Raw genomic sequence first — 13,289 nt, forward strand, 5'->3', positions numbered from 1 at the left:
CTCTGTATGACAGCCTTTAACTTACTCTGTATGACAGGCCTTAACTTACTCTGTATGACAGGCCTTAACTTGCTCCGTATGACCGGCCTTAACCTACTTTTTCTGCCTGCGGAGATCTAGAACGGTATAGCAGTGGCACTAGTGGTGATAGTTCTGTGCAAACACTTCCTACTGAAATGGATAACAATTCCGTTTCTTCAATACCTCAGGTAATACTAACCTTTATTGATTTATTGAACAGGCATTTATTATTAATTTCAATAACTCTGCACGCATTGTTCAATCATTGTTAAGTGTCAGTAAGATGCGAATGGATATTTGAATAAATTACAAAGACAATTTGAATCAATGTCGTTGTTTATTTGGCAAAACACAGTTTTGTTAACCTAATAATTATATTACATGTTTTATATAGTATGCTTTTAAGTTGTTGTTGTTAAGGCAGAAAAAAACTAGCTGGATTCTGTAAAGTCTGACCTTTTTTAACCAATCAATTTATTCTCTCTCAAAACCAACAGTAAAACTTACACAACAAAATTTCCTTAAAAACGCTAATAATAACAACTAATGATAATAAAAAATCTAACAAGAATGTCATGGCCTTCGCCTGGTAAAGGCTAATTCGCACTCGTCCATTTATTTGTCAATGTGACGCGTTATTTCGTGTGTCTAGCCACAACAGCCTCAACTCTTACACATTTTGACACATTTTTTAAATGTAAGTCAGTGGCTGTCATTTGTTGCTTTTCTTCTTAACGCCACAAAAAACGTAGCGTTCATGTATCTTTTGTAATTAACTTGAAACTTTCAGAGCTACAAACTATTTGATACATTTTACATGATTAACTTATGTTTTAGCTCTGTCACAACTGCTAGTTACATTTTTCTTAGTCAAATAGTATTTGAACATTGTGCTTTACCAACTTATGTAAACTTTGTTGAACGCAAATAATATTGAAAGTTAGCCTATCTATAAATTATTTATCTGTAATTTTTAAAAAAGAATTGAATTCTATGTTAGAGTATTAAATGAGGTGTCTCTAGACTATTGTTCACTTGGGGGCAAAATCTGAGTTTTTCAGAAGTATTAAAGACCACCAACTAAGGTGAAATCTACAGTTTGTTAACAGTAATGGTATACAACTTGTTAAGTAAGTTATTGCCATAATAAGTCTACGCCATAATAAGCTAAGGCGGGTAAGGTATATCATGTAACAATTAATTCGATAATGTTTTGCTAGACTAACACAAGGAAGAGCAGCTCGCTAGAAGCAGTAAGCGTAGTGCGCAAGTCTAGATTACTTTCATTGATCGCTTACTAGCATCATATTTTGACATATATAACAGCTGATATAACATATATAACAGCTGCTATAACATTTATAACAGCTGCTATAACATATATAACAACTGCTATAACATATATAACAATTGCTATAACATATATAACAACTGCTATAACATATATGACAGCTGCTTTCAGTTAATTTCTTTTGCCGCCTTGATCAGTTGATCACCCTTGGTTGATGCAACCGTTTAAAGGTCAAGGCCAAGATTACCCATATAGATACTATTCTACCCAGTATCTATACTAGGTAGAATAGCACCCATATAGATACCGGTACAATTCTACCCATATACGTATAGATACCGGTACTATTCTACCCATATACGTATATACACTGGTAACTATTCTATCCATATACATATATACACTGGTGCTATTCTACCCATATGAATACTGGTCGAAAGCATTGCTAAAACCTTCATATGCTCATCAGGACTTGATATAATCAGCTGGTTTTTATCATTTCTAATTCTTGTAGAGTCTGACCATCTTCAAGAAGACCTGGCAGAGCTGTCAGGAGAGATTTCACTTAAACAAAGAAGTGTGTTAATAAAAGGGTGACAATTCTGTAACTGGTATAGGCTTAAATTTTAGTATAAAAAAGTTCATGAAAGTGTCTCTCCAAATTTAAATATTCCATTTCGCACTATGAGCTATAATGATTCTCTTGCTCTGCAGGCTGAATTTTATTCTGCTATTTTAATTTCAGCAGAGATAAATCACAGTTGACCACTTCTGAAATAAAAGACGTGCGGTTGACACCCCCATCCTCGCCATCGCTGAGCAGGAGACGCCAGCCACTCCAGGACTCTGACAGTACTAATGTAATCATTAGGCTCACCAACACACAAACTGGCGGCACACAAAATAAAAAGGCGCAGAGCTTTGGCACCGTCAGCAGCTGTGACAAAGTAATGAGGCCCAAGTTTTCAAGTTTAACCCGTTGAACTACTTACGTAATTGTCTTCATGTGTTGACTAACAAATTATGAGCTGGATTTGCATGTATGTGAGTCTATACAGCCTAATACTAACTTACTGTGATACCTCCAACATCATTAAAATCATTCAAAAACAAATATTAACCGAGCATGGAAAAAACATTTCATAATCACGATGATGAACAGTCGCGTGTTTCTAGAGCATTGCTGACTGAGTACTGCTGCAAAAAGTCTCAGACTGAACAAACAGTTGCCCTAATGCCATTCCCCTAAAGATATACTATTCGGCTCACATTGGACTAAATAGGAATATTGCATCTCTTAGAAATTAGAAACTCAGGCTAGAATTAGTGTTGTTAGTCTCAAATAGCAAGAATTAACAAAGAGTGCGCACCAAATCGCAGAGTGGTTTGTTATAACAGATGCGTTTCACTGCTTTGAAGGGGCCAACTCAATTTTGGCGTTATCAGCTCTTAGATAAAAGCCCAATGCGTAAACCTTTTGAATGGCCTTACAATACGTTTTCTGTAGTCTATGATTTTTACCATGCGACAATGTATTGTAAACAACCTCGCTACATCATGTGTCTGGTACACTTGTCTACACACAATCTATACACAATCTAGGCAACTAGTTGGGCAATTGACCTTATGACCTTGTGTATCTTGACTAGAGAGGTGATACTAGCCATGGCATCCTAGGAGTAACTTGTAACTAGGCAAGTGCTTACAAATGTTTGCTTTTCAAACAACACGAGTGATTAGCCAGATGAGCAAACAATAGGCATTCGTAGTCCATAGTAGTCCCATTGTATAACGACTTGGAGAGGTTTATTTATGACGATAATATTGAGCGATGCTGCTCCAAAGTACTCCTATTGTAGCCCGTTGCTTCATGAGCCTCTATTTTGATTGCTATGAGTTGGCAAATCGCTACTCTTCCAACTAGCCCCACTTTTTGCCTTTGGTGTTCTAGTAGCACACCAAACCACGGACTGCAGCACCTCTTCTTTACAAGAAAATAATAATTTTAGGAATCGTTACGATTTTAATGTTAGTTTTTCTAGGCTAAGCGATGCACTCTTTGATATAGTAAAATGGCTAGAGAGCATTAAATTAGCATTAGACTAACTACACGATATGCAAGTAAAATAATTATATGTTGAAAGCATAATTTTTATTCCCCATAAGCCTTTAAAACGATTGACGTAAAAAATTTCACTAATAGAACATTGGGGTGAAGATATTTTCGAGTCATCTTTATACCTGCAGTAGATCATTTATAGGAGGTATGATTGGTTTCTGTCTAAGAGCTATGTATGTGTAACCTTATCAAATTGTAATAGCGATGTTGTTACTAGAAGCTCAGCAACATTGTTACTTAAATTTACATGTTTTTATTTTGATGGGTCTCTTGCAGGTGACAAGTTCCAACCAGAGTCTCATATGTGTAAAGAAGGCAGTTGGTCACACAAAGGCTGTACTATCTATATGTGCCGCCGACAATCTTTTGGTTTCTGGCAGTAAAGGTAAGTGTCAACTTGACTCTAATCTAACGCACTAACATATTCTAATACCTCATAATTGACCTGCGTTTCCTTTTGTCTCGCAGACTTGACGTGCAAAGTGTGGGACATGTCAATTGGTTCAGAAGTTTTGTGTCTTGGTGGCCACCCTAACTATGTCTCCAAAGTTCGATATTGCGAGGTCAACTGGCTTGTCTACACTGTCTCCAATTCATTTGTCAAAATGTGGGCCATGTATAACAGTGCTCAGGTAAGCCTAGCTCGACTCATACTTACTTGCTTTCAGATGCAATTACATTTATATGGCTACTTGTTACCTTCTCTACCACACATACAGTCAAACTGTCCAACATAAGATATTACAGTTAGTTCCTATCATAACGGTTAGTTCCTATCGTAACCGTTAGTTCCTATCCTTACGGTTAGTTCTTATGATAACGGTTAGTTCCAATCCTTACGGTTAGTTCCTATCAAAACGGTTAATTCCTATCCAAACGGTTAGTTCCTATCCTTATGGTTAGTGCCTATCATAACGGTTAGTTCCTATCGTTACGGTTAGTTCCTATCATAACGTTTAGTTGCTATCGTAACGGTTAGTTCCTATCGTAACGGTTAGTTCCTATCGTAACGGTTAGTTCCTATCGTAACGGCTAGTTCTTATCGTATTGGTTAGTTCCTATCGTAACGGTTGGTTTCTATCCTTACGGATAGTTTCTATCCTTGCGGTTAGTTCTTATCATAACGGTTAGTTCCTATCGTAATGGTTGGTTCCTATTCTTACGGTTAGTTCCTATCAAAACGGTTAGTTCCTATCATAACCGTTAGTTCCTATCATAACGGTTAGTTCCTATCGTAACGGTTAGTTCCTATTCTTGCGGTTAGTTCTTATGATAACGGTTAGTTCGTATCCTTACGGTTAGTTCCTATCAAAACGGTTAATTCCTATCCTTACGTTTAGTTCCTATCCTTACGGTTAGTTCCTATCATAACGGTTAGTTCCTATCGTTACGGTTAGTTCCTATCATGACGTTTAGTCGCTATCGTAATGGTTAGTTCCTATCGTAACGGTTAGTTCTTATCGTTACGGTTAGTTCCTATCGTAACGGCTAGTTCTTATCGTATTGGTTAGTTCCTATCGTAACGGTTAGTTCCTATCGTAACGGCTAGTTCTTATCGTATTGATTAGTTCCTATCGTAACGGTTAGTTCCTATAATAACTGTTAGTTTTTACTATAACAGTTAGTTCTTACCATAACGGTTAGTTCCTATCCTTACGGTTAGTTCTTATCATAACGGTTAGTTCCTATCATAATGTTTAGTGCCTATCATAACGGTTAGTTCCTATCCTTACGGTTAGTTCCTATCATAACGTTTAGTTGCTATCGTAATGGTTAGTTCCTATCGTAACGGTTAGTTCCTATCGTAATGGTTAGTTCCTATCCTTACGGTTAGTTCTTATCATAACGGTTAGTTCCTATCATAACGTTTGGTTGCTATCGTAACGGTTAGTTCCTATCGTAACGGTTAGTTCCTATCGTAACGGTTAGTTCCTATCCTTACGTTTAGTTCCTATCCTTACGGTTAGTGCCTATCATAACGGTTAGTTCCTATCCTTACGGTTAGTTCCTATCAAAACGGTTAATTCCTATCCTTACGTTTAGTTCCTATCCTTACGGTTAGTGCCTATCATAACGGTTAGTTCCTATCGTTACGGTTAGTTCCTATCATAACGTTTAGTCGCTATCGTAATGGTTAGTTCCTATCCTTACGGTTAGTTCTTATCATAACGGTTAGTTCCTATCATAACGTTTGGTTGCTATCGTAACGGTTAGTTCCTATCGTAACGGTTAGTTCCTATCGTAACGGTTAGTTCCTATCGTAACAGCTAGTTCTTATCGTATTGGTTAGTTCCTATCGTAACGGTTGGTTTCTATCCTTAGGGATAGTTTCTATCCTTGCGGTTAGTTCTTATCATAACGGTCAGTTCCTATCGTAATGGTTAGTTTCTATCATAACGGTTAGTTCTTATCCTTACGGTTAGTTCCTATCATAATGGGTAGTTCCTATAATAACTGTTAGTTCCTATCGTAATGGTTAGTTCTTATCGTAACGGTTAGTTCCTATCGTAACGGTTAGTTCCTATCGTAACGGTTAGTTCCTATCGTAACGGCTAGTTATTATCGTATTGGTTAGTTCCTATGGTAACGGTTGGTTTCTATCCTTACGGTTAGTTTCTATTCTTGCGGTTAGTTCTTATCATAACGGTTAGTTCCTATCCTCACGGTTAGTTCCTATCAAAACGGTTAATTCTTATCGTAATGGTTAGTTCCTATCGTAATGGTTAGTTCCTATCGTAACGGTTAGTTCCTATCGTAACGGTTAGTTCCTATCGTAACGGCTAGTTCTTATCGTATTGGTTAGTTCCTATCGTAACGGTTAGTTCCTACAATAACTGTTAGTTTTTACTATAACAGTTAGTTCTTACCATAACGGTTAGTTCCTATCCTTACGGTTAGTTCTTATCAAAACGGTTAGTTCCTATCATAATGTTTAGTGCCTATCATAACGGTTAGTTCCTATCCTTACGGTTAGTTCCTATCATAACGTTTAGTTGCTATCGTAATGGTTAGTTCCTATCGTAACGGTTAGTTCCTATCGTAACGGTTAGTTCTTGTCGTAACGGTTAGTTCCTATCGTAACGGTTAGTTCTTATCCTTACGGTTAATTCCTATCATAACGGTTAGTTCCTATAATAACTGTTAGTTTTTATCATCACAGTTAGTTCTTACCATAACGGTAGTTCCTATCGTAATGGTTAGTTTCTATCATAACGGTTAGTTCTTATCCTTACGGTTAGTTCCTATCATAATGGGTAGTTCCTATAATAACTGTTAGTTCCAATCGTAACGGTTAGTTCCTATCGTAACGGTTAGTTCCTATCGTAACGGTTAGTTCCCATCGTAACGGTTAGTTCCTATTCTTACGGTTAGTTCCTATCAAAACGGTTAGTTCCTATCATAACCGTTAGTTCCTATCATAACGGTTAGTTCTTATCCTTGCGGTTAGTTCTTATGATAACGGTTAGTTCCTATCCTTAGGGTTAGTTTCTATCAAAACGGTTAATTCCTATCCTTACGGTTAGTTCCTATCCTTACGGTTAGTGCCTATCATAACGGTTAGTTCCTATCGTAATGGTTAGTTTCTATCATAACGGTTAGTTCTTATCTTTACTGTTAGTTCCTATCATAATGGGTAGTTCCTATAATAACTGTTAGTTCTAATCGTAACGGTTAGTTCCTATCGTAACGGTTAGTTCCTATCGTAACGATTAGTTCCCATCGTAACGGTTAGTTCCTATCGTAACGGTTGGTTCCTATTCTTACGGTTAGTTCCTATCAAAACGGTTAGTTCCTATCATAACCGTTAGTTCCTATCATAACGGTTTGTTCCTATCGTAACGGTTAGTTCCCATCGTAACGGTTAGTTCCTATCGTAACGGTTAGTTCCTATTCTTACGGTTAGTTCCTATCAAAACGGTTAGTTCCTATCATAACCGTTAGTTCCTATCATAACGGTTAGTTCCTATCGTAACGGTTAGTTCCTATCCTTGCGGCTAGTTCTTATGATAACGGTTAGTTCCTATCCTTACGGTTAGTTCCTATCAAAACGGTTAATTCCTATCCTTACGGTTAGTTCCTATCCTTACGGTTAGTGCCTATCATAACGGTTAGTTCCAATCGTAACGGTTAGTTCCAATCGTAACGGTTAGTTCCTATCGTAACGGTTAGTTCCCATCGTAACGGTTAGTTCCTATCGTAACGGTTAGTTCCTATCATAACAGTTAGTTCCTATTCTCACGGTTAGTTCCAATCAAACCGGTTAGTTTCTATCATAACGGTTAGTTCCTATCATAACCGTTAGTTCCTATCATAACGGTTAGTTCCTATTATAATGAATACTGTGCCAACAGAGATGGACACAATGTGAGGTTTTATATCTTATGTTGCAGTTCCTCTGGTCTAGTGCATGACAGTATCCTTGTGGAGCCAGCGTCGAGCAGTCAGGGTATTCTCCAACAGGGAGAGCAGCAGATATTTGATATCCAAGTCAGCAGAGATGGACATAAACTATACACAACTACTGGAACCACCGTTCGGCTCTGGGACCTCAATACGTAAGTTGATGCGTTTTTTTCAGTTACGATCCCTAGAATAAAAATCTACATTTGTTAGTTTGTATGTTGTCCATAAATGTAATGTTGTTGCTAAGAATCCCTCTGATAATGATGGATTTAGTTTGGATGCCGGCTTGTCTTCAATTTCCTTGTAAATATTTGTGTATATTATAGTTTGAGAATTTTCCAGTTAAAAAAATTGAAGATTACGAAAATTAGAGAATTCTGAGGCACACACTCTCATTGACAGCTATTTCTGTTAAAAGCACTTTAAAAATATTAGTATTAGTAACTGTAGTTACCAAGGTTAACATAATATTTTGTCATTAATTTTTAGTGTTGTACATCACATAAAATTTGAGATGGAGTGAATGATCGATTTCAGTATTTCAGTTTTTCCTGGTAATTACTCAATCCAATCGTGATCCCACTTGATGGCCTAGAAATCAGAGTCGTTATAAAATACGTCAGACCTAGTCATTGCTGCATTGTTGGGCCTATCTGGTTCAGTCTCACCAGATCAATCTGTCAGTACGAAAATATAAAAGTTTGATGATTTTCACCAAGGGGTGTTTGTATTAAATAATCATGATGGGCTTCTACACCCCTCTATACGACATTTTTATGTTACGATGCCAACACCGGAACAAATTGATTTCGTATGGCAAGGGTCTAATGCAAATGTAACAAGCAAAATTATAGATAGGTAAAATAATAAAAAATATGAAAAGTTTTTTATAGCACATCCAAGGTGGGATACTTCTCGATATATCTACTAGCTAGTATATTGTACTTACTGTCATTAGAGGTAGGATACTTCTCGATATATCTACTAGCTAGTATATTGTACTTACTGTCATTAGAGGTGGGATACTTCTCGATATATCTACTAGTTAGTATATTGTACTTACTGTCATTAGAGGTAGGATACTTCTCGATATATCTACTAGCTAGTATATTGTACTTACTGTCATTAGAGGTAGGATACTTCTCGATATATCTACTAGCTAGTATATTGTACTTACTGTCATTAGAGGTAGGATACTTCTCGATATATCTACTAGCTAGTATATTGTACTTACTGTCATTAGAGGTAGGATACTTCTCGATATATTTACTAGCTAGTATATTGTACTTACTGTCATTAGAGGTAGGATATTTCTCCATATATCTACTAGCTAGTATATTGTACTTACTGCCATTAGAAGTAGTGTACTTCTCCATATATCTACAAGCTAGTATATTGTACTTTCTGCCATTAGAGGTAGGATACTTATCCATATATCTACTAGCTAGTATATAGTACTTACTATTATTAGAGGTTGGTGTATGAATCTTAGAAAATCCACCACAGTTGTAACTCTCTTCTATAGGTGATTTATGTACACAACTATAACCTTCCATAGTTGGTTTATGTACACATCTATAACCATTCATCTATAGGTGGTTTATGTACACAACTATAACCTTTCTTCTATAGGTTGTTTATGTACACAACTATAACCTTTCTTCTATCAGTGGTTTATGCGCACAACCCTAATCTTTTTTCTTTGTATAAGTCCAAGGGTCACTCCTAATGTGTATTTGATCTACCCTGTGTGGCATTTTGCAACTGACAGTTATTTTTCATTGGTTGTCCGCTTGCATGCACAACATCATTTAACCATATATATATTGTTAACAGCACTTACAACTAAATCTAGCAATTTAGCTTCTGCACCTTTTTGATGACTAATTGCTATATTCATTTAATCTGTGAAGGCTGGTGATCTGTAAAATATTGTACGTTTACAGGCTATCGGCAGTCGGACAGGTTGCTAGCGGCCACCAAGCACCGATTATTTGCCTTAGTTTATACAACGACTCAAGAGGGAAAGAACAACTCTTAACTGGCTCCAAGGATCATCTAATTAAGGGATTTGATATTTCCAATGAACAAATTTCAAATTATCCATTTCAGGCCAAATTTACTATGGACCCTCCTCACAATGATGGTGTTCAATGTCTCGCGCATCGTCAGGACATCCTTTTTAGTGGTTCTCGGGATATGTGTATCAAAAAATGGAACCTCAGTGAACCCTCTTCTCAACCACAGGTAAAATTGGTGTTTTTACAATACCAGGTGTTGCTCTATTTAATAGCAAAATAAAGGTGATAGTTATTTCCGGTAATGGTCACCAATCAAGATCACCACTTTGTAATAAATATTTTTTATTAGAAGTAATATTTGAGATGGAGTGAATGATTGATATCAGTATATCGGTTTTCCTGGTAATCACTCAATCCAATTGTGATCCTACTTGATGGCCTAGAGATCAGAGTCAATATAAAATATGTCAGACCTAGTCATTGCTGCATTGTTGAGCCCATCTGGTTCAGTCTCACCAGATCAACCTGTCATACGCAAGACATTATGCTGTGTCTCTCACCAATATTTGCAAATGTCTTGTAGGTTTGTTACAATACAGAGACTCGTTTATGATTAAAAGTTTCATATTGCAGGATTGCATTGTTGACTCATTCAAAAGGGACAAGTTGATTTGCCAGTGTTTAATCTTTACCATCTTTAATGCTGTTCACGCCGCTCCTTTCCGCTTAAGTTGAATGTCAATTTCAAACAAACTCCTGGTTCCTCATTCCTCAACTTGCATTGTTTTCAGTCAGTTAATGGCGCCCATAAGGACTGGATCACCGACATGTGCATGCTACCAGATAATGACATATTGCTAAGCTGCTGTCGCTCTGGTACTGTGAAGATTCGGTCAAACGAGACTTGCCAGCAGCTAGATGAAGTGCGTGCTCATTCATTAGCCGTCAACTCTATGGCTACCAACCGCAGCAATCTCTTTACTGCCTCTAGGTAAAGTAGTATATAGTACTTACTGTCACTAGAGGTAGGTAATTGTTCAATATATCTACTAGCTAGTATATCGTACTTACTGCCATTAGAGGCAGGATACTTTTCAGTATATCTACTAGCTAGTAAATAGTACTTACCGTCACCAAAGGTAGGTAATTGTTCACTATATCTACTAGCTAGTATATAGTACTTACTGTCACCAGAGGTAGGTAACTGTTCACTATATCTACTAACTAGTATATAGTACTTACTGTCACCAGAGGTAGGTAATTGTTCACTATATCTACTAGCTAGTATATAGTACTTACTGTCACCAGAGGTAGGTAACTGTTCACTATATCTACTAACTAGTATATAGTACTTACTGTCACCAGAGGTAGGTAATTGTTCAATATACAAATTAAGTAAGCTTATTGTAAATTTAATGTTACGTCTGTCAGCCATGTGTTCTAATGAGACACTTGGCCAATTAGCCAAATAGTATAGATTTACTGGCTTTTCCTTAAATCCAATTAATTCACTGATTACTGTATGTATTCGAGTATAATCACAAAATCTTATACCCATTTTTAATGATAAATCATGAGTAAGCACAAGTAGTCGCATAGCGTCTTGTTGCCTGATTTACTGAGAACCGTTCGCTTAAGCAATACTAATGATTTTTGTACTGACTGTGTGACTACTTACCTAGTCGATCGGTGTGGCAATACAGATGCCTCAAAAGTGACGTTTTACAAATTGTATAGCGGTCAAATGATTGCGATGCTACTTTGTCAATTGGGAGCAAAACCTATTGATATTTTTAACGCGACTAGAACTCCTTAAGCATCCAACGTTGTTGATACGTCAAACAAAATCTTAAATAAATGCAATATATTGGGCTGACAGTTTCTTTTATAGTTATTCAATAGCATCATTGTGTGAATTGTGTAAATATGCCAAATGGAGAAGTTGATAACTTTGGTTGGTTGTACCAACATATCTTGTTCTTTGTCCAAGAACTTTTCATGCGCCACGATTTAGCATGTATAACAGACATGGTTCATGCTCTTTCAGTGATTGCACGATAAGGATCTGGTGGATGGACCCACATAAACTATACAGTTCATAGCCAAAGCGCAGATTCATTCTCCATATTCTCATATTTCTTGTCTGTATTTATGTAGCTATTTTTGTTTTCTTTTCGGTTGATGACTATGCAGGAAAATTATCTTATACATTCCTTTTTTAAATCAATGTTCAAATTGTTTGACCCATGTACTTTGCGTGTGTCTATATTCCTAGTACACATCCGACTATAAACTCTTTCTTGTCAAAGATCATCATGATGTTACATCATATCCATCGATGCAATTATTCTTCTCTTCTCGTCGATATTTATTTTAACCTTTTAAACACTTTGTCTGTTTAAACTGGCCGTAGATTTTCGAAATGCGCATTTATTTTTGGTGCAATAGGCTTTATTGTATTCAATCTTGTTCGTTGAAATTATCTCACAAATAAATTAACTTTAAGAGTAATGGAGCTGTCATATGTATCAACACGAATCCTTTTACTTTGCTCTAATTTTGTAAGGTACCTACATATGTTTATCATAACAACATTGGCTCACAGCTAGTCTAATTTTATTAAAACTATACAATAACATCAATAGTTGAGTGTTTCATTGTTGAGCTGCATGCGTTTGCATCCTCGGTCCAATAAAAGCATGCATTTATAGATATGATAATTCACCTTAAGGAAGGAAACACATCAAAATGATACTTTTAAAGGCAAAGTAACAGTCCTGAAGGTAGTATTGCGAAGTAACAGTTATGAAGGTAGCATTGCAAAGTAACAGTTCTGAAGGTAGTATTGCAAAGTAACAGTTATGATGGTAGTATTGCGAAGTAACAGTGATGAAGGTTGCATTGCAATGTAACAGTTATGAAGGTAGCATTGTAAAGTAACAGTTATGAAGGTAGTATTGCAAAGTAACAGTTATTAAGGTAGTATTGCAAGATAACAGTTCTGAAGGTAGTATTGCGAAGTAATAAAAAACCTCATAATGTAGTCTACCATGTGGTCTTTGAAGCCCTCTGTGATACTTGCTTACTTACTCTACAGTTAAACATTGATAATGAGTTGGTACTGTGTGGGTGGAGCATGTTATAGTATTCCCTTTTTTTCCAGTTGGTCAGTTTGAGAAAACTAATATGTTTCTCAATGACTTCTCATCTAAAGAACTTTGAGTTAAAGGTTATTATTAAGGGAACGCCATTATCAAGCTGTTAGCAGCAGTCAACGCTTTCCAAAGGCTTTTGTAACTAAACATTTTAAATATTAATAAACAAACAATTTACTTGGCATTTTTTTAGTGATACCAAATAACTGACTCCACTTTCTAATTTTGCATTGCGACTGAGTCATGAATTTTGAGCGAGTTTTAAGAACTATCATTGA

General features: G+C 36.4%; 1 protein-coding gene across 2 annotated transcripts; it reads left to right on the forward strand.

Annotated features, from left to right (window-relative positions):
• Positions 1-948: 948 nt before the first annotated feature.
• LOC137410177 (kinesin-like protein KIF21B) lies at positions 949-12,367 on the forward strand. Of its 2 annotated transcripts, none has more exons than XM_068095757.1 (7): positions 949-2,259; positions 3,708-3,816; positions 3,900-4,063; positions 7,823-7,987; positions 9,782-10,082; positions 10,648-10,847; positions 11,904-12,367. In XM_068095757.1, the coding sequence occupies exons 3-7, from the start codon at positions 3,969-3,971 to the stop codon at positions 11,956-11,958; spliced, it is 816 nt and encodes a 271-aa protein (XP_067951858.1). In that variant the 5' UTR covers positions 949-2,259; positions 3,708-3,816; positions 3,900-3,968; the 3' UTR covers positions 11,959-12,367. The 2 variants fall into 2 exon arrangements, with proteins under 2 accessions (XP_067951858.1, XP_067951859.1); XM_068095758.1 differs by having other exon boundaries at positions 949-1,889; positions 2,058-2,259; positions 3,708-4,063.
• Positions 12,368-13,289: the final 922 nt, after the last annotated feature.

Source organism: Watersipora subatra, unplaced genomic scaffold, assembly GCF_963576615.1.
Source record: "Watersipora subatra unplaced genomic scaffold, tzWatSuba1.1 SCAFFOLD_107, whole genome shotgun sequence".
Lineage (NCBI taxonomy): Eukaryota > Metazoa > Bryozoa > Gymnolaemata > Cheilostomatida > Watersiporidae > Watersipora > Watersipora subatra.

Coding starts and splice junctions, on each gene's coding strand:
- LOC137410177 (XM_068095757.1), top strand. CDS start 3,969: ATGTCTCCAAAGTTCGATATTGCGAGGTCAACTGGCTTGTCTACACTG. Junction 7,988..9,781: donor CGGCTCTGGGACCTCAATAC/GTAAGTTGATGC, acceptor GTACGTTTACAG/GCTATCGGCAGTCGGACAGG. Junction 10,083..10,647: donor AACCCTCTTCTCAACCACAG/GTAAAATTGGTG, acceptor CATTGTTTTCAG/TCAGTTAATGGCGCCCATAA.